General features: G+C 37.8%; 2 protein-coding genes across 11 annotated transcripts in view; one reads left to right on the top strand and one right to left on the bottom strand.

Annotated features, from left to right (window-relative positions):
* Nucleotides 1–27,500, top strand: part of VWA8 (von Willebrand factor A domain containing 8) — a 344,595-nt gene that overhangs the window by 84,473 nt on the left and 232,622 nt on the right. For all 10 annotated transcript variants that reach the window (XR_010409990.1, XM_064586049.1, XM_064586051.1 and 7 more), the window contains 2 exons: nt 22,589–22,749; nt 25,046–25,159. Coding sequence is in view for 9 of the 10 variants with exons in the window: in XM_064586049.1 (XP_064442119.1) it covers nt 22,589–22,749; nt 25,046–25,159 (275 nt within the window). In the remaining variant the exon portion in view is untranslated. The remainder of the gene's footprint in view (nt 1–22,588; nt 22,750–25,045; nt 25,160–27,500) is intronic.
* Nucleotides 8,122–8,550, bottom strand: LOC123839767 (guanine nucleotide-binding protein G(I)/G(S)/G(O) subunit gamma-12-like). The gene has a single exon (XM_045869519.3). It carries the CDS (start codon nt 8,454–8,456, stop codon nt 8,148–8,150), a length of 309 nt encoding a protein of 102 aa, XP_045725475.1. The 5' UTR covers nt 8,457–8,550; the 3' UTR covers nt 8,122–8,147.

The following is a 27,500-nucleotide window of genomic DNA, read 5'->3' as shown; positions in this document are numbered from 1 at the left end:
TTAGAAATGTTCTAAAAACAATCTGTGGCTGTTATTTAGAACTGAATATATACTCTCGTCTTTTAGAGATTTAATTCAGGATGTATTTAGAAAACAACTCATTTCTATCCTCTAGTTGGGCTGAACAGAGTGTTTATGCACATTCTGTTACTGTCTTCCTATTCCTTTTATGGGCAATTAAGGGCTTTTTTAAAGGAGAACCAAACAAATGGGTGATATTACTCTATAATGGGGTTGATAAACTCTTAAAAGGGCTGGATCATAAATGTCTTGGTCTTTATGGACCAGGTGGACCCCATTGAAACAACTCAACTCTGCTCTTGCAGTAGAAAAACAGCCATGGGCGATATCTGTGAATGAATGTGTCTGTGCTCCACCTTATCACAGTTTTGGTGTTTTTTGTTTTTTTTTAATTAAATTAAATTTTTATTTATTTATTTGAGAGAGAGAGCAAGCATGAGTAGGGGGAGGGGAAGAGAGACAAGCAGACTTCCCGCCGAGCAGGGAGCCAGACACAGGGCACGATCTGGGACCCTGAGATCATGACCTGAGCCGAAGGTGGATGCTTACTACTGAGCCACCCAGGTGCCCCTTTGGTTTTTTTGTTTTTTGTTTTTTCTTAATTAAGGTTTTTTTTTTTTTTTTTAATTGAGGTGCAATTCACATATAGTAAAATCCGTCCATTTTGACAAACAAATTTGGTTGTATAACCACTATCACAATTGAGATAATGGGACATTTCCATCAGCTTAAAAAATTCCCTTGTGCCTCTTTGTACTCACCCCCTCCCTGACACGGGTAACCACTGATCTGTTTTCTCTCCCTATTTTGCCTTTTCTAGAATGGCATAAAAATGGATTTGAACAGCCTTTTGAGTCTGGTTTCTTTCACTAACATAATGCATTTGAGATTCATCCACACTGTTGCATGTTTCAGTAGTTCTTTTTAATTGCTGAGAACCTTCTCACATTTTTATTGGTGTTTGTGTCGGTACTTGTGTGTGTTCCTGCTACAGTAGCTTTACTTTTGGGGCTCAGCCCTTCTCACCTCGGTTATCAACACTAACTTTCTAGGCTTTCCACCTGTTTCCAGCCTGGAGTTTTCCTAATCCATACTTCCAACACTGAAATTTGTTCTTTCTAATTTTCCCCCTGCTTTAAGCCTTTGAATCACTTCTAATAGTTTGGAAGATAATTTCAAATTCTGTTGCTTAGCACACTGCTTTTTTTTTTTTTGGCCCCTCCAAACCTCCCTTAGCCAGGTTTGAGGCTTTAACTCATGCAGCTAACATTCACCTTTTACTCCAGCCATAAAGAATGGTTTGTGGTCTCCTCAGCATGACTTGTTGTGTGAGGCAGCCATACTTTCTTGCCTTGCTCATGCTGTATGAACCTCCTTCTCCTGTGGACCAGTTTGCTTACTCTTCACAATTTAGCCCCACAACTGCTATCTCTGCGTTTTCTGATTGGTCCCCAGTTCGATTTATATGTACTCCCTGTGTGTTTCACCAGCTCTTAAATCTATGGTTCCAGGGGCGCCGGGGTGGCTCAGTCGTTAAGCGTCTGCCTTCGGCTCAGGTCATGATCTCAGGATCCTGGGATCGAGCCCCACATCCGGCTCCCTGCTCCGCGGGGAGCCTGCTTCTCCCTCTCCCACTCCCCCTGCTTGTGTTTCCTCTCTCACTGTGTCTCCCTCTGTCAAATAAATAAATAAATTCTTTTTAGAAAAATTGTGATTCTGTACTGGAATAATACTATATTTCATTCAGGCCAATCTGCCATCAATTGTAAGACACACCATTATTTTGTGTTCCACTAAGAAAGTCGTGCAGCAAATAAAATTAGGACATGACTTTATCACTTAGCATTTTTATTTTATTTTATTTTATTTTTTAAAGATTTTATTTATTTATTTGATAGAGATAGAGGGAGAGCACAAGCAGGGGGAGTGGCAGGCAGAGGGAGAGGAAGAGGCAGGCTCCCCACTGAGGAAGGAGCCCGACGTGGGGCTCGATCCCAGGACTCTGGGATCATGACCTGAGCCGAAGGCAGCCGCTTAATTGACTGAGCCACCCAGGCGCCCCTTTATTTTATTCTTAATGAAAGAACTCTTTTAAACTTAATTTAGATCATATATCTCTTGTGTATGCAGAAAAAAGAAAATATAAATGCGATAAATGGTGGAAACATTTTTAAAACTTCTTCACCTTCAGTCTGACTCTTCTAAAGAACTTTTTGGTTCAGGTGTAGATGTTTATGTTGTTTCACATAATATCCTCTGCATCCTCTGTGCTTTGTCAAGAACAGAGTGCGCTTCCATTATTTCCAGGATATTCTTCCAAGCTACTGATAGCCATTTGGGTTTTGATACTTAATTTTAACAGAAGGGGTTGACTGAAATGTTTTAAGGCAATAGCTATGACTCATATTCTTTTCCCAAGTGGTCTTTAATTTGTTGACCAAAACATGAATGGATTATAGTTGCCCCTTTTTGCCACAGACAGATGTACAAAACTAAGTTCAGACATGGGCAGAGAATAATTAGCTGGCCAGCAGCTGTTGTAAGATTCTGTCCATTGAAGGTGTGTCCTGATTCCAGGGATATTAAAATGTAAAAAGTGTGTATCTTGGAATTGATGGAATTTAGCTATTTGTCTGTCTCATCGTTTGCAAACTTCTTGGAGGCAAGGACAATGTGCTGTTCAACAATCTATTCCCTTCATGGGCACATAGTAGATGTCAAGATGAAAAAGTAAAACTTGCAAATTCTATATCCTCTGTGAATTTTTTAATAGAAAGTGTAAACTAAGGGCAGTTACCTTTTCATAACGATCTTTCTCATTCTTCCTCATTGTCTTTGCATGTTATTCTCTCATATGGACAGACCAGAGTTTATCTAACCAGTCTCCTATATATGGATAATTGGCTTTATTCTCAATATTTTATAATTACACATGAAGTTGCAGTGAATAACCTTGTACATATGTGTTTTTATATTGTTAGAAGTGTATCTTCAGGATTAATTCCTAGAAGTGGGATTGTGAGGTTGATAGATAAATGCATGGGTAGTTTTGTCAGGAATTGCCCAATTTTCCTCTGTAATCATGATACCATTTTGCTTTCCCATCAACAATGCTGACAGACAGGGCTACCAAGCTTTTTATGGTTGCCAGTTTGATACTTCGAAATGGTATCTAAGGAGTAATTTTAATTTGTATTTCTTATATTAGGAGGGAATTGAAAATCATTTCTTTCTATTTTTTTTAAAGATTTTATTTATTTATCAGAGAGAGAGAGAGAGCAGGGGGAGCAGCAGGCAGAGGGAGAAGCAGGCTCCCCCCTGAGCAGGGAGCCTGATGTGGAACTCAATCCCAGGACCTGGGATCATGACCTGAGCCAAAGGCAGATGCTTAACCAACTGAGCCACCCAGACGTTTGTGAAAATCATTTCTAATTTTAAGGGACATTATATCATGTCTTTTCTTACTAAGTTACCTGTTTTGTTTTGGTTTTTTTTGGCCCATTTTTCTATTGAATGTTTGGCCTTTTTCCCTTCTGTTTTTGAGTTCTTAATGTATTAGCCATTTTGCTTTTTGTCTGTGATATATGCTGCATGTATTTTCTATCAGTGTCTGTTGTCCTTTGGCTTTATCTAGGCTTAAATTTTTTTTTTTTTAAAGATTTTATTTATTTATTTGAGAGAGAGAATGAGATAGAGAGCATGAGAGGGGGGAGGGTCAGAGAGAGAGGCAGACTCCCTGCCAAGCAGGGAGCCCAATGTGGGACTCGATCCCAGGACTCCAGGATCATGACCTGAGCCGAAGGCAGTCGCTTAACCAACTGAGCCACCCAGGCGCCCTAGGCATAAATTTTTTTTTGCCTCATAGAATTAAAGAAAGTTTTTTTATAGTTAGATTTATTAATATTTTGTTCTATTATATCTAGGTTTTGAGTCCTTACATCCAGGTTATGAAGGAATTCACCCATGCCTTTTTCAGCTTCTAGATTGGACTCTCTCCAGTCCTCGCACATGAAGGCGCTATGCCTTCTGTTTCAGAGCCAGCAACAGAGCACTGAGTCCTTCTCGTGCTGCCCTCTCTCTCTCTGACCACAGCTGGGAAACGTCCTGCAGCTTTACAGACTCATGTCGTAAGATTGGGCCCACATAGGTAATGCAGAATAATCTCCACTTCTTTTTTTTTTTTTTTTTTAAAGATTTTATTTATTTGAGAGAGAGAATGAGATAGAGAGAGAGCATGAGAGGGGGAGGGTCAGAGGGAGAAGCAGATTCCCCGCCGAGCAGGGAGCCCGATGCGGGACTTGATCCCGGGACTCCAGGATCATGACCTGAGCCAAAGGCAGTCGCTTAACCAACTGAGCCACCCAGGCGCCCTTAATCTCCACTTCTTAAGGTCCTTCGTTTAGTTACATCTGCAAAGTTTCTTTTGTCATGCAGAGTAACATATTCACAGACTCTCTGACATCTTTGTGTAGGGGTATTATTCTGCCTACTCCCCTGACCATTTTAGAAGATCACATCACTAAAAGTATTGCCGTTCATGGTATTTGAGTTACAAATATAGCACACTTGCATCAGCTGATACAGTTTTCATATCCATAGTGATTCTCTCTGTAACTGCAAGCACTTGACTTCATCATTATATTTTTTGGTGTAGTTGTGACCATATATTTGTTGAAGTTATGTAGTATTTTATAACAAGTTATTTTCCTTGTACTAAAGTTTAGGCATTATCCTCTATTTTTATTTGAAATTACGTGTGTAGGTGCAATTTATTACCTGTGGATTTTTTCAAGCTTATAAAGCAAATGTTTGAAGGTATTGTTTATAAAATAGGGGTATTAGGCCCAACAGAATTGAGAACCAGTGGGCTAGACCACAGCACAGTGCTTGGCATGAAGACGATATTCAAGGAAATGTGCACCATCTTAGAGGCTTGGGAAATCTAAAAATATTTTAAGTGGAATGACTTTTATTTTTAATGTATGTCAGGGATAGGTGTGATTATTCAGACATTGTTCTCATTCTCCCCATAAAAACATTTAAGAGCTTTTCTATTTATAGCGTTCTGTAATGTAGAAAAAGCGAGAGAATTATTTAGATCAACTCCTGATTTCTGAGAACAAGTTCTTATAGGATAAAGCAGGAGACTCTATTTTGAGACAAACTCATTTCAGTTCTAGAATTACAATTTTCTATGTATTTCTATGTTTTTCCAAAATAAAGTTTCATGATGATTTAGTAATCTCTTTCTATAGCCTCTTTGAAGTGATCAAAGTGATTTACCAAAAGTTAACTGACTAGTTTCTCTAAAATATGCCAGTAAAGTGGAATTTCCTGACTTTCAAAATTAAGGATGAGAAAGGTTAAGTGCCAGAGTTTATACCTCAAATTAGCCAAAGCTTGTACAGTAGTCTCTAGCTTATTAATTTTCAAGCCTTTTTTTTTTTTTTTTTTTGCCTGCTAGATTGTACATCTTTAAAAACAATAAGGAGCAGACAATGAGGCTCACTCTGAGATAAGAGGGAACTGGGTTGAGGCCCTACACTACCATCTGTTTTTATTTGGAATGCTTTCCTTCACATTAGCTTGATTTGCTTTAGCATGCTAGTGTTGGCTCATCAGTTTGTTCTTCAGGATTGGTCTGTTTTTCTACTTGCTGGCTTTTCAAAAACAATATAATGGAATGGAGGGATTTCAAAAAATTAAAGGTTGCCTTCAACTGATAGAAATCCATCTCAAGAGTGTGTTATTTTTAGGGCGCCTGGGTGGCTCAGTTGGTTGAGCGACCGCCTTCGGCTCAGGTCATGGTCCTGGAGTCCCGGGATCGAGTCCCGCATCGGGCTCCCTGCTCGGCAGGGAGTCTGCTTCTCCCTCTGACCCTCCTCCCTCTCGTGCTCTCTCTCATTCTCGTTCTCGCAAAAAAAAAAAAAAAAAAAAAGAGTGTGTTATTTTTATAACTGAAACTTTGTAAAATACATCTTAGGTGCTCATTTTGACAGAGATGTAGTCAGAAGTTCAGTGTAATGACACTTGCAGTATTTACATTAAGCTCATGACTAGAACTACTTGGAGTGTGTATAGGACAGGACATAGCACAAAGTTATGTATTGAAAAGGCAAGATACGGGCTGGTTTAACTCGATAATCTTTTCAACTTATATATTGTAAAAAATGCAAAGTGCACCTTGAAGTTTAACTGTGCAATTACAGAGGTTCATTTAGAAGAACAGGCTTATGTTGCACAAACCTGCCATTTAAAAGGCCATAGGCTTTATATTTGCTTTTTACAAAAAAGTATCCAAATTTGATATTCAAATCTTTTATAATTTTTTTGAACTATGCACTGGACTGCTTATTTAATTGAAACCATGTACTTCTTAAGTAATAGACAAAATCTTTTGTGTTATCTTAACAAATTTAGTTATCATGAAGTATTTATTAGGTTTCTAAAAAGTAGGAGGCCTTTGGGCATGTGTATAAAAATAAACATTACGATAAAACCAAATCCATTAGCCCAGGGAAGAAAACAAGTGACCAAGGAATCCTACCAAATAAGGAACTCTAGCCTGAGAGGTATTTCATTTACCATCCTTGGTGATCTAAAAACATGGGATCTGTAAGCTTGAAGAGGGAAGGATTTGCAAATTTGGGGATTCTCTGTGGAATAGCTCCAAATTTAAGGACACTATGTAACGAAGTCTGGTACTATTGGTAAGAACACATTGTTATACATGATCATCTCTGTTAGTCAGTACCTTTGTTTTAAATGTACTTTGCAGTAATTCTGATTAGGGGTCTTGGGGCAATTTTTTTTCTTTTTAATTTTTTTACTTGAGTATAGTTGACACAATGTTATATAGTTTCAGGTGTACAACATAGTGATTCAACTTCTCTTTGTGTTATGCTATGTTCACCCCAAATGTAGCTACCATCTGTCACCCAACAATGCTATAATATCATTGACTATATTCCCTATGCTACTATTAATTTCTGGGTATTCATTTTGTATCCTGCAACTTTACTGAATTCATTTATCACTTCTAATAGTTCTTTTTGGTGGAATCTTTAGCGTTTTCTACGTGTAATATCATTTCATCTGCAGATAATGGCAGTTTAACTTCTTCTTTATCAATATGGATGCCTCTTACTTCTTTTTCTTGTTTGAGTGCTATGGCTTCAGCTTCCAGTACTGTGTTGAATAAAAGTGGTGAGAGGTGGGCATCCTTGTCTTGTTCCTGATCTTAGAGGGAAAGCTCTCAGTTTTTCACCATTGAGTATGATGTTTGCTGTGTTTTTCATATGTGGTCTTTATTATGTTGAGGTATATTCCCTCTAAACCTATTATTTTGAGAGTCTTTATCATGAACAAATGTTGAATTTTGTCAAATGCTTTTTCTGCATCTATTGAGATGATCATGATTTTTATCCTTCATTTTGTTAATGGGTTGTATCGTGTGGATTGATTTGCAAATATTAAATTATCCTTGCATCCCTGGAATAAATTCCACTTGATCACGGTGAGTGATCCATTGAATGTATTGTTGGATATTGCCCTGTAGTTTTCCCTTTTATGGTGTCTTTGTCTGGTTTTGGTATCAGGGTAATTTTAGTGTCATAGAATGTATTTAGAAGCTTTCCTTCCTCTTCCATTTTTTGGAATAGTTTGAGAAGAATGGGTACTAACTCTTTCTTTAAATGTTTGGTAGAATTCACCTATGAATACATCTGGTCCTGGATTATTAATTTTTGGTAGTTCTTTGATTACCAATTCAATTTTGTTACTAGTAATTGGTTTGTTCAGATTTTCTATTTCTTCCTGATTTAGTTTTGGAAGATTGTATGTTTCTAGGAATTTATTCATTTCTTCTAGGTTGTCCAATTTGTTGGCATATAATTTTTCATAGTATTCTATAAACCTTTGTATTTCTGTGGTGTCAGTTGTTCCTTCTCTATTTATTTGGGTCCTTTCTCTCTCTCTCTCTCTCTCTCTTTTTTTTTTTTTTTGATGAGTCTGGCTAAGGGTTTATCAATTTTGTTTATCTTTTCAAAGAACCAGCTCTTGGTTTCATTTTTTTTTTCTTTTTTTTTTTTCCCCCCAAGTTAGAGTATTTTAGTTATTAGCAGTGGTTACCAAATAAGCTGAAGGTAAATTTCTTCCAAGTTGCTGCTCATAATTTGCTTTGTTGAGAAGAGGCGAGGAGCCATTTCACTGTTCCTCTGTAAGATGATGCAAGTTTCTTTATCCTTGAAAGGGTTTTCTGAGGTCAGTATCCCTATCAGCAAAGGGTCTCTTCTGCCGTGCTCCTCACAGTAGGACATGAGGTTTGCTGACGCCTCTGAAACCTTTATTCTCTCGATGGAGGCTTCCATCCTCAACTGTTGCACCGTCCTTCTGGCCTGGGCGATGTTGTTGGTGCTTGCCGTTTTGCTGGACATCTTCAACTGTTGTTTCTACCTGAAACCAGTAAGACTTCCCGTGGCCTACCGTTTTCAGCTTGTAAGTAAGTGGTGGAATGAATCTGCCGGTGCGCTCCCCTGCCACCGCCACCGCTGCCAAGGACTCGGTCTCTAAGGCTCCTGGAGATGGCTCCGACCTCTCCTCCTGCTTCTCCGGGCGCCGGCTTTCATTTTTTTTTTTTTTTTCTATTTTTGGTTATTTATTTTTGGTCTCTGTGTCACTTCTTTCTTTTTTTTTTTTTTTTTTTTAAGATTTTATTTATTTATTTGAGAGAGACGGAGAGCATGAGAGACAGAGAGCATGAGAGGGAGGAGGTCAGAGGGAGAAGCAGACTACCCGCTGAGCAGGGAGCTCAACGCGGGACTCGATCCTGAGACTCCAGGACCACGACCTGAGCCGAAGGCAGTCGCCCAACCAACTGAGCCACCCAGGCACCCTCTGTGTCATTTATTTCTGATCTGATCTTTATTTTCTCTTTCCTTCTACTCACCATGGGTTGGTTTATTCTTTTTCTGGTTCATTTAGGTGTGTAAAGTTAGATTGTTTATTTGAGCTTTTTCTTGCTTCTTGAAGTAAGTCCATATTGCTGTATATTTCCCTCTTAGAACTGTTTTCACAATTTTGGACCATTTGTATGTAGGTCATTTGTCTCCCTGTATTTTTTTATTTCTTCTTTGATTTCTTCGCTGACCATTGGTTGTTTACTATTGTTTAGCCTCCACATGTTTGTGTTTTGTCCAGTTTTTTTCTTGTGATTGATTTCTTGTTTCATACCGCTGTTGTCAGCAAAGATGCATGGTGTGATTTCGTCTTCTTACATTTATTGAGACTTGTTTTATGGCCTAACATGTGATCTGTTCTGGAGAATGTCACATGTTTACTTGAAAGGAATGTGTCATCTGTTGGTTTTGGATGGAATGTTCTGTATATATCTGTTAAGTTCATTTGCTCTAATGTGTCATTCAAAGACACTGTTTCCTTATTGATTTTCCTTACATCCAATGATGTAGATTGGGTGTTAAAGTCCCCTACTATTATTGTATTGCCATTAATTTCTCCCTTTGTATTCAGTAATATTTGTTTGATGTATTCAGGTGCTTCAGTGTTGGGTGCAGAGATATTTACAATTGTTATATCTTTTTGTTGGAGTGATCCCTTTATCATTTTGTAATGCCCTTCTTTATCTCTTGTTACAGTCTTTGTTTTAAAATCTGTTTAGTCTGTTACAAGTATTGCTACCCTGGCCTTTTTTTTTTTTTTTTTTAATGTCCATTTGCATGGTAAATGTTTTTCTATCCCTTCACTTTCATTTTGTATGTGTCTTCATGTCTCTTCATGTCTGAGGTGAGTTTCCTATAGGCAGTATATAGGTCTTTTTTTTTTTTTTTAATCTGTTGTGCTACCCTGTGTCTTTTGATTGGAGCATTTAGGCCATTTATGTTTAATTATTGATAGGTATATACCTATTGCCATTTTGTTCATTGTTTTCTGGTCATTTTTATAGTTCTCTGTTCTTTGCACTCTTTCTTTGTGATGAATTTCTGTAGTGTGGTGTTTGGATTTCTTTCTCTTTGTGGTTTTTTTTTTTTTTTGGTATATATTATAGTTTTGGATTTGTGGTTACCATAGGTTCATTTATAACATCCTAAATATATAGCAGTCTATGTTAAGTTGATGGTCATTTAAGCTCAAATACATTCTAAAAAAAACCCCTTTTTTTATTCCTTCCTCCATGTTTCATGTATGTGCTGTTACACTTTATATCTTTTTATTCATAATTTTCATATGAAAATTAATTATGGCCACTTATTTTCCACCTTTAAGTCCTTAGGGCAGTCTTTTAAGAGTCCTCAGGATTTTATAGTCATCAAAGATCATGGCAAGAATGAGGAGTTTGCTAGAGGTTAATGAGATTAGTGATGATGTTATATATTTATATTCTTTTATGAGGAATATGTCAAAGTCAAAAAAGAAAAGAAAGAAGGATATAATTTTGATTTGATTTGGAATTCACAATTTTTGTATGTACAGTGTATTTTGCAAACATATTTTATTCTTGGAAATAAAAAGTAAATACATCCTCTCAGCTTTATTGTCTAGTTGCATTTGGTGATTCTGAAATGCTTTGTTTTTCTATTTTTCCCTGTTAAAAAAATGCAACTACTCAGGATCCAAACCCTTTCTGAATGTGTAGAACTTTTATTGGTGATTTATAAGCCAGTCTCATAGTAGAAACAGGGCTTTCTGAGGTATTTGAAATGAAGGCCATTTGACAAAACCATAGAGACAGTCAAAAAGGACAGCAGGGCATCTGGGTGGCTCAGTTGGTTAAACATCTGCCTTTGACAGAGGTCATGATCCCAGGGTTCTGGGATGAAGTCCCGCATTGGGCTCCCTGCTCAGCGGGAAGCCTGCTTCTCCCTCTGCCCCTTTTCCCCACTTGTGCACACTGCTCTCTCTCTCAAAAATAAATAAATAAAATCTTAAAAAAGAAAAAAGGACAGCAAAGGGAAAGGTATTCTTTAACAGAGTTCATTTAGTGCTTCTGGGGACTCAGAGCTGAAGTAGCTTGGACCTTAAGAATGTAGAAGCTGGGGCACCTGGGTGGCTCAGTCGATTAAGTGTCTGCCTTCGGCTCAGGTCATGATCCCAGGGTCCTGGGATCGAGCCCCGCATCAGGCTCCCTGCCCAGCGGGAAGCCTGCTTCTCCCTCTCCCACTCTCCCTGCTTGTGTTCCCTCTCTCGCTGTGTCTCTCTGTCAAATAAATAAAATCTTAAAAAAAAAAAAAAAAAAAGAATGTAGAAGCTGCCACATTCCTGATTTTATACTCTATGGACTACTGTTAAGAGATTAACAATCTGAAGAGGATCTTTGGCCATTCCCAGCTCCTGTGATGCTTCCTTTGGTTCCTTTAAACTCTTCCGGGATTAGGTAGGTGTGGGCAGACAGCCTGTGCCCAGGAGCGGAGTGATGTCCATTATGCCCTCACATAGGTGGGAAGGTGAGCAAGGTGAGGTTGCTACCTTCACCAGCCTATTTCTTGAACCTTAGCAGGCCTCTTTCTGTGCTGCTTCAGGCAGGAGACTCCACATTTATCCTTAATGACCCTCCTTGAATCCATCAGCTCTTCCGTATCTCCCACCTAATGAGAAGTGTTCAGCTCCCTGCTGCACAGTGTCTGCCAATGGGGATTAATTCAGAGAGAGCAGCTTTAGTTTTGTTAGAAAAGTGCCAAAGGGGACACATTAAGTTGATCAAAAGAGTTGTTAAGCAATACAACCATGACACACTTCTTAGCCTTCTCCCCATCTACCCTAACCCCCACAGCCAGTTAGTAGTCTAGCATCATTTGCTTTTTGTAGGATCTACTATAGCTATGAACATCTCCAGTAGCTCTAACCCACTATCTCTAGACCTATTGTTGACAATTTGGTGGAAAATGTATTTGGCATATGGAACTTTACTTAGGATTTTTAAGAACACATCAGTTATGTTGGTTGAATATTTGTAGATACTTCTTTCTCTCTCAGTCTCTCTCTCTTTTGTTTTGGTAAGAACATTGAAATTCTCTCTTAACAAATATCAATTATATAATACTATAGTCATCACATTTTACATTGTATCTTCAGATCTTTTTTTCCCCAAGATTTTATTTATTTGAGAGAGAGAGCACCAGCAGGGTGGGGGGAGGGGCAGAGGGAGAGGAAGAAGCAGACTTTTTCAGGGAGCCCAGCATGGGGCTTGATCTTAGGACCCTGAGATCATGACTTGAGCTGAAGGCAGACGCTTAACCGACTGAGCCACTCAGGTGCCCGGTCTTAACTCATCTTATACCTGAAAGTTTGTACCATTTTACCATATTTCCCTCACCTCCCAGCCCCTGACAACCAAACCACTTTTCTACTCTGTTTCTAAGAGTTTGACTTCTTCTTTTTTTTTTTTTAGATTCCACATGTGATACCATAGAGTATTTATTTTTCTTTGTTTGGCTTATTTCACTTAGCATAGTACCCTCGGGGCCCATCCATGTTGTCACAAATGGCAGGACTTCCTGCTTTCTCATGGCTGAATAATATTCCATTATATGTATAAAAAACATTTTCTTTATCCATTAATCCATGGATGGACACCTCATAGGTTGTTTCCTATAGGACAACCTCATAGGTTGTTTCCTTTATCTTGGCTTTTGTTAATAGTGTTGCAATGAACACAGGAGTACAGATTTCTCTTTAATATCCTGTTTTCATTTTATTTGGATATATACCTAGAAGTGGGATTGCTGGACCATATGGTAGTTATATTTTGAATATTTTGAGGAACCTTCATACTGTTTCCATTGTGGCAATACCAGTTTATATTCCCACCAACAGTGCACAAGTGTTCTCTTTTCTCCTCATACTTACCAACATTTGTTATCTCTTGTCTTTCTGATAATAGCAGGTGTGAGGTGATCTCATTGAGGTTTGATTTGCATTTCCAGATTAGTGATGCTGAGCACCTTTTCTTGTAACCTGCTGGCCATTTAGAAAAATGTCTATTCAGGTCCCCATTTTTAAATCAGATTGTTTTTTTCCTATGGAGTTGTATGAGTTTTTTATATATTTTGGATATTAACCCTTATCAGATATGATTTACAAATATTTTTTCTCATTCAGTAAGTTGCCTTTTTATTTTGTTGGTTTTCTTTGCTGTGCAGAAGCTTTTTCTTTTTCTTTTGATGTAGTCCCACTTGTTTATTTTTGGGTGTGTTGCCTTTGCTTTTGGTCACACTCAAAAAATCCAAGGACAATGTCAAGGAGCTTACTGTCTATATTTTCTTCTAGGAGTTTTGTGGTTTCTGGTCTTAACATTCAAGTCTTCAATCCATTTTGAGTTGATTTTTTGTGTCTGGTGTAAGATAGAGGTCCAGTTTTTGCATATGGCTCTACAGTTTTCCTCATACCATTTATTGAAGAGAATATCCCTTCCCCAATGTATGTTCTTGACTCCTTTGTCATAAATTTGTTAACCATGTATGTGTGGGTTTATTTCTGGGCTCCCTGTTCTATTCCATTGATCTATGTGTGTGTTTTTATGCCAATATCATACAGTTTTTATTACTACAGTTTTGTGATACAGTTTGAAATCAGGTAATGCGATGCCTCCAACTTTGTTCTTTCTCAAGACCTTTTGGCTATTCAGTGCCTTTTGTGGTTCCATATAAGTTTTAGGATTGTTTGCTCCATTTCTGTGAAAAATGCCATTGGAATTTTGATAGGGATTACATTGAATCTGTAGATTGCTTTAGGCTTTGGAACTTTTTAATAATACTAATTCTTTCAGCTCATGAGCACGGACTATCTTTCCATTTAATTGTGTCTTCTTCACTTCCTTTCATTAATATCTTACAGTTTTCAGTTTATTTATTTTAAAATTTATCTCTTGGTGAAAATATTAAATATCTACTCTTTTGTAGATATTTAACTGGTAGATATGAAACAAGTGTAGATACTTAATTAGAAGATGTTGTATCCCATAATCTATTCTCTAAAGAATGGTGGAAGTAGGGGCGCCTGGGTGGCTCAGTCGTTAAGCGTCTGCCTTGAGCTCAGGTCATGATCCCAGGGTCCTGGGATCGAGCCCCGCATCGGGCTCCGTGCTCCGCGGGGAGCCTGCTTCTCCCTCTCCCACTCCCCCTGCTTGTGTTCCCTCTCTTGCTGTGTCTCTCTGTCAAATAAATAAAAATCTAAAAAAAAGAATGGTGGAAATAAATCAGATCATGTCATTTCCCTGTTTAGAATCTGTCAATAGTTTCCTATCATACATAGAATATGGTTAAGAACGCCTTAGCCTGGCTTATGAGCCCTCCATCAATGCTTTTCAACCTTGGTTGCCTACTAGAATTACCCAGGGAACTCTGAAAAACTTCCAGTGTTGAGGCCCTATCACCAGGCGGTCTGAAGTAGTTGGTCAGAGTGAAACCCAGACTTCAGTATTTTTCCAAAAGTTACTTGGTAGTTCTAACAGGCAGCCAGGGTTGAGAACCACTGTCCATGCCTGCCTCTCCAGGCTTCTCTTTCCCTGCTGGACCCTCTGCTAATTATGCTTCAGCCTCACTGGCTACTTTCAGTCCCTTAAACCCGTCTAGCTGCTTCTCCTTCAGGGCTTTTGCACAGGCTGTTGCCTCAGCCTCAAATACTCTCACCCCTGATCTTCACATGGCCTTTCGTCTGTCAAATTGCAACTTAAATATACTTAGAGAAAGCATCCTTGACCCACCAAGTCATTTGCTATCACATTACCCGATATTTTCTGTAGAGCACTGACCCCCTATGTGATCTTTTTTCTTACTCGTGTCTCCTCCCTCCCTTCCTTCCTTCTCGTCCTCTGTCCCCTTTCCTATGTCTATTTTTGTTCTCTTCCCCCCTGGAATGTAAGGACCATGTTTATCTGTTCCACTGCTGTACCCTCAGCTCCTGGAACGGTGACTTGCAAGTAATAAGCAGTCAATATATGAAGGAGTGGATAAATAATTTTGAAAAATATACATTATTTTTAAAGGACTGGCTCATATCTGACCTTTGTCAGCTTTTCTTTACTAATCCCTACTTGTTTCTGTATTATCTTTAAATCCTAAAACAAGGGGCACCCTGGGTGGCTCAGTAGTTAAGCCTCTGCCTTCAGCTCAGGTCATGATCCCAGGGTCCTGGGATCGAGCCCCTCGGTGGGGAGCCTGCTTCTCCCTCTCCCACTCCCCTTGCTTGTGTTCCCTCTCTTGCTGTGTCTCTCTCTGTCAAATAAATATATAATATCTTTAAAAAAAATAAATCCTAAAACAAGAATTTCTTCTGTCATATAGCATTGTCACATGACTTCTATTAATGTCTTGAACTTTTATTGTTAAATTTAAATTTTAATGTATTTGTATTTTTTTCTTCATTTGGTTCTGATTCAGCTGTTATTTATCAAATACCCACTAGGTGCCAGACATCTCATTTAATTCTAAAGTTGTTTTCCTCACATCATCCATTTATCGCATTATAAGGAAGTGGCAGATTTGGAATCGAAACTCTGCTTTCCTCATACTGTACCTGCTGCTTCCACATTGGCTGACCAGAAGGGGTTTGAGTGGGGCTAAATGAGGCCAAATGCCATATCTGTTTCAGGTGTCTTTACTGAATACCATAGTACTTATAACAACCTTGATTTTATATCTTGTTTCTTGCTTTTAAAAAACTAATTTTAATGTAAGGCAAATATCATTCCAAATATTTAAGTTAGAATTGATTGCAGCTTTCCCACGTGTTCTAACAGAGTCACACACTTGTGATAAAATGCAGCAGAGTTTGCCGTACCATTTGAGTAAAATGTGGTTCTTCAGTTTGTGTGTTGTTGGGGTTCTGCTCAGTAATGTCTCTGCCTTTGACCTTACTTTTGGAAAGTCTTTTCACCCTCTTCCGTAGACTTCATTGTCCATGAACATTTCTGCACAAGCTTTAATAAGTTGGCTTATTTTTAAAGTATTATTATCCTTAGGTTGTGGTTTTTTTGTTGTGGGCAATAGAATCCATCCTGGCTATCTAATACTGAGAGGGACTTACCACTGGGTATTAGGTAGCTTACAGAATTTCTGGGAGAGACAAGGAACAGTGTTTAGATTTTACCCAGTAAGGAATGACAGAGCAGGAGAGCTTCAGCCATGGCTTTCTAGGAGAACAGGTCCCCTGGAGCTGGTTGCCACCTTCCTCTCATTGCTTGCCGCCACTTTTTTCAGTTCCCAGTTGTGTATATGTGAGAATGCTAGTAGAACCTGGGTCACCTACAGAACTTTAGTTGCAAAGCATCTAAGAAACAATGTTTCTCATTTTTTAGCCTCTGTAGTACAGGAAGATTACAAGGGTATTTGATTAGGTATCTTCATTGAATACATATGACATTTTTTGTACATATACTGACCTTGACTTATGTTTTATTTTGCAACTTAATATTAAGATGTTCTTTTGTTGGATCAGTTGTTAGTAAGACAGGGGGTTTGACTTCTGGTTAGCTTTGGTCAGAAGAATTTTGTTCTGTGTTCATAGAATAAGTGTTTAAGCAGAGCAGATCATCTTGAAGAGATCCCACTGGTTATAATGAAGAGAGCTATAGATGATTCAAAATCAGCTTCTTCCCATCCATAGAAGAGTCATTTAAAACAATCATAGTAGGCTTATGTATACATCATTGTATACATAAAAAAAGCATTTATTATACATGTGACAAGTTAAAAATAGGTCTTTAAGAGAAGAACTTGCAGGAGAAGCATGGAAAAGTTTATAGATAATTTTACAATATGTAAAATGAGAGGCTTCTTTAAGATCAAACATAAATGACACTGAGGAACGTTGGCAGCATGCCTTCCATTTTGTTCACTGAGCATGCTTAGACTGTAAATAATGGCTTCATTTCTATTTGGGGACCTAAAAATTACTAACATTATGTGTTTCTACAATATTTATGCAGTATTCTGCCACTAATAGGTATGGACATAATTAATCCCTTATTGCAAAATCGATGGCTTACATCAGCTAGCCTTGATGTATTCTTTGTTTCACTTAAGTCTGAGATTTTCTTAATATTTATACTCTACTGGCAGGATATTTTTTGGCAGGATATTTTTGCTTATTTGAGCGGAACTTACTTGAGATCGACCTGGAAAGCCCATAGAATTACAGCTAGTTTCTATTGGGAGAAAAAAAATCATTAATAATACTTAGCCCAATCAAAAAAAATTTGAGTGCCCACAGTGTATATTTTTGATTTAGAAATAAGAAAGTGAAGAATCATATCCACCTAGAGATATAATTACTGTTAGCTAAAGCATCTTTATTTTAATCTTTTACACATGTATACAAAGATCTTTTTAAACAACAATGGAGACTAGCTTGTTTGGGGGCAGTTTGGAGAGTGGTAACACCGTAGTCACTACTTTCTCACTCTTCTCAAAGAACTTGATTGAGAAACAGCATTTGTGGAGGGCAGCCTGAGAGGTGTGCCATTGGTACATTCCTATATTAACTCTCCAGTGTATCCATGTCCTGATTCATCCAAGCTAGTTCCTTCACTGTGGAATTTCTTTTACTGAAATTTGGTGCTGTATTTATTGTAATAATATTTTTGAGGACAACCCAGATCCTCTGCTTATTAGCTGTGTGTCCTTCTTTGGGTAAGTTAACCCCTTCATACCTCGGTTATCTCATCTGTAGGATGAAGGCAGTAATTGTACTCGTCTCTTAAGGTTATAAGGATTACATGAATTAATTTATATAGAGTACTTGGCACCTAGTAAACTCTCCATTAAGTATTAGTGGCTGTAATTATTGTTACTTCTGTTTTTAACTCCTTAACACACTGTACTTTATATGATGACCTGACCCATGGAACAAATTTTTCTCTATCTCGTCATTAAAAATTAAGGTGCTGCTTCTTTTTTTGGTGTCAATGCTGTGCTTATTGTGACTTACATAACTTGTTTTATGTCACTCTTTTTTGTGTGTTAGTAAAAAGATCAGATTCACATTTTAAATTCTTCTTATAATACATATTTTATGTATTATCTTTACCTTTCTTCATTTCATCTTCCCTTGTTTAGTTGTCTTTATCCACTTATTTCAAATTTTATAATGTTATACTATACATATTTTTGCAAGCCAACTCAAATACTTCCTGAAATTCTTCTGGGTTCATATATGTAGTGGAAAAGTGTATGTTTAATCTAATTAAGGTCATATTCTTAATAGATTTTGATATCCTCCATTTACTATAGTAATATAAATTGTCCACAAGAAAAATTATATATGCTTTATGCTGAAAAATTTTACTGTCTTATCAATATTCATATTTAAAGAGACGTAGCTCAAATTTCTTTATATGCTAAAAACTCACTATAATATTTTCACTTATCTTTCTGAATGATATTATGCTTTGGAAAACTAATTCTAGCCTTATTCTAGCCCCTTGACACACAAGATGCTTATTGAACTTATCTCATCAAACTAATGACTTAACATCCAGGTTTCTCAAGGAAATGTCAGAAAAATTAGCATGTCATTCAAAGGTACTAAAAACCTGTAAGATGTATAATTACTTTAGGCTCAGATCTATGTTTTCTGATACATTTCATGCAGCCATGCTTCTCACTTTAATAGGACTTTTTTTTTCAGTAGGGTTTCTCCATTGCAAATCAAAAGAGCAAAATTACAAAAAATAAAAATAAAGAAAATAAAAGAGCAAAATTCCAAATGTCACTGAATCTTAAGAGATCTTAAGTGAATCTTAAGTGTTTTCCAGGGATCTGAATGAGAAGGTGAGGTGTTCAAGGTTAGACAATGGTAGTGCTAAAGGAACTTGGTTTCATGTCCTGTTGTTTTAAAATTTTTAAGGAAATACAGAAAGAGGAAATGGTTCAGGTTCTATGATATCATTAGTACTATTTTTATTCTCTTAAGTTCAGAAGTTTCATGGATAAGAAAAATATATGCAAAAATTGGGATATTCATCGTTTTTTATTTTTATTAGTGTACTTTCAAAATAATCATATGGAGTAAGCACACTCTTTTTTTTTAATTTTGCCCCTCCACTTGCTTTAGGGATGCATGTGTAGGCAGGAAGAATAAAGAAATGATATGTTTTTAACAATTTCATGATACAGTGTATGTTAAAATAAATACCGATATTACAACAGTTTCACAGTACTAAAATCCAAGTATTCTATAGATGGAGATGCTGTTACTCTATTTTAAAGATTAACTTATTATTGAAATTAATTCATATCACTGACTCTTTCAGACTATGCTGAAAAAATTCTGTCAATAATTAGGTTTGATTAGGTTCAGTTGCACAGAAGTTCAGTTTTATTTTGGTGTTCTTCACTCACACAATCAAAAATAATTTCTGATTTTAATTAATATTATGGAAAGTGGGGGCAATTATCTCCTTAAGGAAAAGCTGGAATCTTCATCTTTTCTTCCCATATAGGAATTTAATTATGAAAACTAGCAGCTTGTATTAAAAGGAATGCTTTTTTCTTTCTCTAAGGAGGGTTTTTATTTTAATGTGAACTCATACTAGCAGTGAAGAATGACTCTTTTTTACCATGAGAGTACGAAAGAGTTTAGGTGGTAAAACTGGACTGAACTAGTCTTATAAGAAATGCCAGGTGTTTTCCATTTTTTATTCCTGTGAGGATTGAAGAAAGGGGGAGAATTCCTGCTCTGTAGTTGTAGTTGTTAGCAGCTCTGAGCTCTGTTGATCTGTTAGTCATTGTTGTGTGGCAACAAATAATCATGCTTTACTTCAGTCAGAATAAGGGAATCTCTAACTGCTAGGTTGTAGAAGAGTCGTCCTGTGTCCTGGTTGTCTTTCTCATCATCTTTCCTGGTAAATATTTACTCATTTGGATGAGGCAACTATTGTGGACAGTGTGTGCATTAACAAGATATGAAAGAATTTTGGAATCATCACCCAGTGAAGTAGTGCTTTCTCATAGCGTGCGTTAGAACGGTGATTCAGGATGTCTTGGTATGAGAGTAAGGAATTTTCTCTGTTGAAATTTTTTTTGAAATGTTACCAGTTGCTAGCCTCAGCTCCTTGTGAGTCTGAACCTCTCATGCCAGAGTCACATTCCTCATCTTCTTTTCCTGGGCCCACGCAAAGGACTCCAGAGCTAAAGTGGGTCAGGATACCATATATTTTCAGTGTCAAGCTGGCATTTTCAAAATCAACACCCATTCATTTCTTTAAAAATACAGTATCAATGGGATATTTTCTTCATGTTACCTCCTCTCTGAATACCAATAGGAATACTTGAAGGAAACAAGGCTTACTCTTCCGTCTTCTTTCTTCCATTTTTTTCACCTTTTAATTTATACTGTTTTGTTATACATCTCATATATCCTCATGTAATCTCATAATTCCTACTAGAATAAGAGAGGGGTATAAACAAATAGGATGAGACCAAATTTCACATTGAGTTAACGTTTCTTTTTTAAAGTAGTGTTTCCCATCTAAGGGATATTTAATTTATCATCTATGTAATTAATGTCTAATAAAATCCAGGTGGTAAGCCCCATCTTGGGTCTATTGAATCCAGATCTTGGGGTGATGGGGCCTATGCTAATGTATTTTCCAAAAGTTCCCCCAGCTATTTCCGGTATATATCTTTGATTTAGAACTGCTGTGTTAAAGCATGTTTTCTGTTTGCTTTATTCTCTAGAACAATATATGATGTAACTCTATAGTGAATATTTTTCTGAAATAATTACTACCAAGAGTTTTCTTTAAATTTACCTGTTTTTATATTAATTTAAAAAAGGTTTGTGTGTGTGTATTAGTTTTTTTTTCATAATTTAATTATGAAAATGACCCACAAACATTTATTTTGATTTGTCCTATTTTTCTTGCACAGGGATTCCTTTCCTTTTTTTTTTTTTTTTTTAAGATTTTATTTATTTATTTGAGAGAGAGAGTAGGAACAGGGGGAGCGGCACAAGGCGAGGGAGAAGTAGACTCCCCACTGACCAGGGAGCCCAAGGTGGGGCTTGATCCCAGGACCCCAGGATCATGACCTAAGCCGAAGGCAGAGGCTTAACCAACTGAGCCACCCAGGTGCCCCTCTTTTCCTGTTCTTATATTGCATACCCATGAATAGGAATGAGCTCATTCTCACCATAAACCATCTCAGTAAACACTGATGATGGTGCTCGATTTAGTATTGCAACTATCATTGGCAGCTTAGAATGCCATGCTCATATAGTTTGCATAGAATTTAAAGTTCATAGTTTAAAAATTAAAATTAATGAGTTAAGCCAAATTTTGATAATGTGTCAAAGCCAGACTTTTAGGGCTATGGGGATCTGGTGAGTTTGAATGTTACTATTCTCAAGTGTCTTTATGATTCAGTATAAGCCTATTCATACTTCCTAAGTCAGTACTTTTTTGATAGTGAGAAAATTGAAATAATTAAGACCTATATTTTAATCTTGGTTTCAGTGTAGATCTGTTGCCATTGTGAATATAAGCAAATTTTTTAGTTTTCTGTCTTCTTAAAACTGCAGTTGGATATCAAAGAATTTACAAAAGACTAAAGTTTTGAATAAAATTGATTGTAGAAGTTGAAATTTTGTTTGATATAAGTTGCACAAAAGTTATCTGAAGCTGATAACAGAAAACAAACTATTGTCTTCATCATTAATACATGTAAGAAAAAGTTGTTGATATTATATGGCACCCCAAATTTTAAAAAATGGACATTTTATGCCACTGCTATTAATAGTTTGCTTAAATCTGTCACACTGTCTTAGTGCTAGCGCATTGTGTTTGTGCTTTAAAAAATTGCTTATAGGGCTTCTGGATGCCTCAGTCGATTAAGTGTCTGCCTTTGCTCAGGTCACAATCCTAGGGACCTGGGATCGAGTCCCACGGTGGGCTCCCTCTCCCACTTCCCCTGCTTGTGTTCTCTCTCTCTCTCTGTCAAATAAATAAATCTTTTTTAAAAATTGCTTATAACTGCCATGCTATTGTTTGTCAATTCCTGTACCTCATCTGATGACTGTCCTCCTCAGTTTCCTCCGTTTTCAAACCTCTTTAAATAGACTGAGTCACTGTGATGGGTCCCTAGCATGGCCTTTCAGGAGAACTCAGCTGCAAGAAAATGGCTCAGGATTGAAAAGCATCTCTTCCCATTGAGTTTGTATGGCCTCTAATTCTTAAAAAGGAATCCACACATTTTGGTCCCCACAAAAATAAAGCTGATTGAATTAAATTTCATTACAGTCAAGTGGCAATGACTGCCATCATCTGTATAGATATCAAATGAACATTTTAAGGGAGGGGGAAAATGCTAAATAAAAAAGGTGGGGAGAAAAGCCCTCACTCTTACTGTAGTGTGTGGATGAGTAACATGAAAAACTTCAAATGACCAAGAAAAGCTTTTGAATGTTTTTCTTTTTAGTGGATTGGAGAAGATGACTTCCCAGTTATTATATGGAATGTTATGTTCAGAGTGGTAACTATAAAGCTAAATAAGCTTCCATCCATCTCTTAAAAATTAATCCTGCATTTTCTGTGTTGGGTGGTGGGGCTTGGTTTCAGGATATGACTGCACGTGACCTGCTACAACAGAGATACACTCTTCCCAACGGAGACACTGCGTGGCGGTCCTCACCCCTTGTGAACGCTGCTCTGGAAGGAAAGCTCGTCCTCTTGGATGGCATCCACCGCGTCAATGTGGGCACGCTTGCTGTATTGCAAAGGTTTGTATGAGTCACACACACACACAGAAACACTCCATGTAAACAGTAGACGTGGAACTCTATCGTCGTCTTTTTTAAACTGGGTCCTGTAGATCGTGAGAAACTTACTTCTGTATCCAGCCAGAACAGAGATTTTTATCTTTGTAAACACAGGACAGTAAAACTTCCAATACTGAACATTTTGGGAAAAAAACAATGCCATGGCAAAATTCTCTGGGTAAGAGTTGAAAAAAGAAAACTTTTAGGTAAAAATTTTGAAAGACTTCATATATGCTTATTGATACATACAGTAAGTCATGCAGCTCACGTTTCTTATGATCTGTTAGTCACAGCATCACTGTTTACATAAACACCTTATGAATCATAGATCTAAATTATTGGTTAATTCTGTTGGATTTTTTTGAGAGAGAAATTATGGTTCCTTATATAAAATGTGTAATAGAGGGGTGCCTGGGTGGCTCAGTCATTTAAGCGTCTGCCTTCGGGTCAGGTCATGATCCCAGGGTCCTGGGATCGAGCCCCACGTCAGGCTCCCTGCGCAGTGAAGAACCTGCTTCTCCCTCTCTCTCAGTCCCTTCCCCTCCACTCATGCTCCCTCTCTCTATCTAATAAATAAATAAAATCTTTAAAAAAATGGAATGTGTAATGGATGTTTGATGATATTTTATATAGACTAAACTCACGTTGTGTTTACAACCTCGAACATTTTGTAACTGTTGTTTCCTTATTTCAGTTTGGGTGGGGAAAACATTCCTAATTAATTTCTCTAGAATGTAATGTTAAGAGAAAATTTCATGTGTAACTTTCATGGAAAGTATTTCCATCCTGTGTCATTTTGGAAGATTAATGATACCAATTTTTTATTTGTTCTGTCTTGATTCTGTCACTTCTAGACGTTTGATTTCTAACTATGGAATAATCCATTTTCCCAACCAGCTATTCAGAGTTTCTTGTCCTTGACAAGATGCAGATACTGAGTATAATTAAAAATTTCAAAAACATTGTGTTAATCCTGATTAGACTTGGGAGCATTTGAAAATAATAACCACAAATTTTTAGCGATTTGCCATAAATATTCCATAGATTTAGGGTAGTTTTTTCTTCTAAACAGATAAATACAGACACAACCAGAAATCATCCTTACTGCTCCCCTTTTCTTGGTTACCTCTTGCCTGCTCGGCCAGGCACTTGGGAAAAGGGGCAGCTGTCATTAACTGAGTCCTTACTCTCCTCGGGGCATTGTGCCTGGCCAGTGCTTCTCAGGCTCTCAGCCCTGGCATCATCTTGTGTGGGTAGAGCTTAACAATTACTGATGCCTGAGTTCTGCATCCCCAAATTCAGATATAAGTGATCCAGGGTGAGGCCTGAACACCAGCCTTTTTAAACCCTTCCCAGAAGGTTCTAATGTGCTGCCAAGATTGAGAACAACTACAGTAAGCATCTGCCTTGTATTAGATGTTTAATTTTCACAGCAGTCCTATGAGGTTGGTATGAGTGCCCTGATTTTATAACAGAGAAAAGTTTAGAGAGATGGAGGAGTAGTGCTCCCCCTGCCCCAGTCATTCAGCTGATAAGGTACAGAGCTGGATTTGAACACAGATCTGACTTCTCCACTGCGCATGCTCCTAACCCTTGCATTATGCAGCTTCCCCTCACCTCAGTGCTTGCCGAGTGGAGGTCATGTGGGGCAACTGTGGTGTGGGCATCCGGAGACTTGAGCGGTTGGTGTAAAATCTAGCAGTAGTGCTTTTCAACCCCTGCAGCATCCGGAAGATGATGCTGTTTGTGCTGTGGACTGTTAGGTCACCATCAGAGTTAGTATATGAAATAGCACCAGTTATTTCATTCTACAGATTTTTGATGTTTTAAATCCTGTAATTCCAAAGACAGAAATACATGGATAATACTATCCCTTAAAGAGTTACCTTAGACTCTGAGTATGTACCACCTGCCTTGTTCATTAATATGCACCTCATGGTTATCCTCAGTCACCCATTCAGCTGCTGCTTTTCATCTCCTTCCTCCGTTCCCTTTCCAGCCCCTCCTCCTCATCCTTCTCCTCCCCGCTGTCCGCATCTAGTAACCATGACTACTGCTCTCCAGTACAGAAACCAATAGTTTTGCCAAGTATAATAGCACTAGCCAACTTGAAATTGCAAAAGGTCCATCTAACAAAATTGTTAGACTCAATTGCCCAGAATAATAGACAGGATTAAAATGTTAACCGATTCCACCTCCAGTGACTTAAACATTCAAAACCGATGAAGTTGTTCCCTGACTTTCCCCTGTCCCTTAGGTTGATCCACGACCGGGAGCTAAGCCTCTACGACGGCTCTAGGCTGCTGAAAGAAGACAGGTATATACGCTTAAAGGAAGAGTTGCAACTGTCTGATGAGCAGCTACAGCAGAGGTAATGTTGGGCGCCCTGCTCTCATTCTTGTGGTCACTTGTGCCCTCTTGTTAGTCTTCTTCTGAACCTAGGGTCAAGCCAAGCTAACTTTGAATCCCTTAATAATTTGGTGTCCTGAGCATACTCATAATCTGGCATTTCCTACAACTTGAGCTTGCTATCCAAGATGTGCTCTGCACTCTCAGCCTTACTTTCACATACATGTTTCAATAACAACTTCATAAGAACATTAGCTCTGATAAGGTAATCCCCCCGGTTGTCATAGCAACCCAGTTTTGGCCCCATACTTTGTATCCCTTCGGAGGGGGGGAAGCCTCATAATTTACTGGGCCCTCCATCCTAGGAAGCAGTCAGTTATTATGGAGGTAAGCCACCTGATGCAGGATTACCCTTTGTGGCTTACTTACATATTCCTCCCAGAAATGTCCGAACCAAATGCTTGGATCCTGGATCGGGAAATCAAATGGAAACAGCTAGAAAAGATACTTTGGGATAGTTGGGAAAGTTTAAATGTGGAATATATATACTACATGATATTGAGTTAATATTCTTAGGTATCATAATGGTATTCTGGTTTTGAAGGAGAATATTCCTGTTCATAGGAAATGCACACTGAGATATTTAAGGGATAATGTAAAAAGAGGTCAACGACTCCCTTCCAGATGTTTCAGGGGAAAAAAAGGACACGTACGTGTGTGTATATGTACGCACACAGAGGAAGAGCAAGTGGGAATGAGAACACAAGGTGGTAAAATCTTTTTTTTTTTTTTTTAAGATTTTATTTATTTATTTGACAGAGAGACAGCAAGAGAGGGAACACAGCAGGGGGAGTGGGAGAGGGAGAAGCAGGCTTCCCGCAGAGCAGGGAGCCCGATCCCAGGGTCCTGGGATCATGACCTGAGCCGAAGGCAGACGCTTAACAACTGAGCCACCCAGGCGCCCCCAAGGTGGTAAAATCTTAATAGTTGGCGAAATCTAGGTGAAGGAGATAACAGGTGTTCATATTCTACTCCTTCAAATTTTCGATGTGTTTGAAAAATTGCAAAAGATTTCTTCTAGCTAAATACTACTTTCCTTTAGAGGACGTTTGGCAAATGTAAGTTTTCTGTCTCCTTACATTTCCATGGATATTTTGACATAACTAGAGATTGTTACCTTGGCAAGTACCTAGTCACTTAATTGAATCTTATTTAATTGAAGCTTCCCCTCCCCGCACTGGCTTGCTGACATATTTAACACATTAAAATTTTACAAATGATATTTAAGTGTATTTCTTACTGTGTTTCTGTTTTAAGGAGAGTTTAAAAATTTCCTTGGAATTTTTTTATAGAGAGGAAATATTAAATTCCTTACTACCTCTGTATAAGTTATTTAAAAAATTCACTTGATTATACACAGCTGGGATCCACATCATCAAATTCATCTAGCCCAGTAAATAGTTTGGTTGAGTATCTAGGGAGGGAAGTTATCAAGATCCCTCTCATTTCATACCTTTAGTTTATAACAATCAGCTTTTGTACATTATTTGAGTGTGAACCACACATCAGAGAACAGTTTATATTTTCAGGGAGACGAATCAAAGCAGTTGGGCAGTAGCTCTGAGCAAGTCTGCTTGTCAGGCTCCTTTAGGACCTCAGGAGCATTGTATTTGTAGTCCAGTGTCCAGGAAATGACAGCCCTCTTCCCTGAGAAGTACCCAAGTTCTCCCTAATGGTCACAAGAGGTTTTACAAATGAAAACAATTTCAGGAACATAGTGGCCCTGAACATTGTGTTGAGGTTTTGGCTCACACTGGTTAGTAGTACTTCCTTCTCAAAGTGTCCCATCTTCATCACTGTTGATTTTCATCACTCGCATGAATACAAACCAGGCTCAGTTCTATTTCTAGAGGTCACTCTGAGGAGATAGAAACAAGTCATAAGAGCATTGCTTGGTTTCCTTCACTTATTTTTAATTTTTTTAAATTTTATATCATTGTTAAACATTCATGAAACTTGAGCAAGATAGCTTTTTCAAGACTTTTTATGAAAAATACCAGTCCACTGTCATCTGTCCTCAGACACTTTCCCATTTCCCAAAGCCCAGAGACTACTCCTTTCAACTTTGAGCTGTTGTTTTTTTTTTCCCCAGGTACTTACCTCCGTATCACTAAATAATATACTTTTTTTTTTTTTTAAGAATAGTTGACATACAATGCTACATTAATTTCAGGTGTCCAACATAGTGATTCAACAAGTTTATACATTATGCTATGCTCACCACAAGTGTAGCTACCCTGTCCCCGTACATCACTACTGCAATATCATAATATGCTTTCATTGGTATTTCTTGATTTATTTTT

This window comes from Mirounga angustirostris, unplaced genomic scaffold (genome assembly GCF_029215605.1).
Source record: "Mirounga angustirostris isolate CCGP_5_RB_7025 unplaced genomic scaffold, mMirAng1.0.hap1 SCAF_3, whole genome shotgun sequence".
Lineage (NCBI taxonomy): Eukaryota > Metazoa > Chordata > Mammalia > Carnivora > Phocidae > Mirounga > Mirounga angustirostris.
Note: the sequence above shows the minus strand (reverse complement) of the source record. Positions and strands in the feature narration are given on the sequence as shown.

Bases quoted from the DNA above. Each gene is read 5' to 3' on its own strand.
- LOC123839767 (XM_045869519.3), bottom strand. From the start codon at position 8,456: ATGTCCAGCAAAACGGCAAGCACCAACAACATCGCCCAGGCCAGAAGG.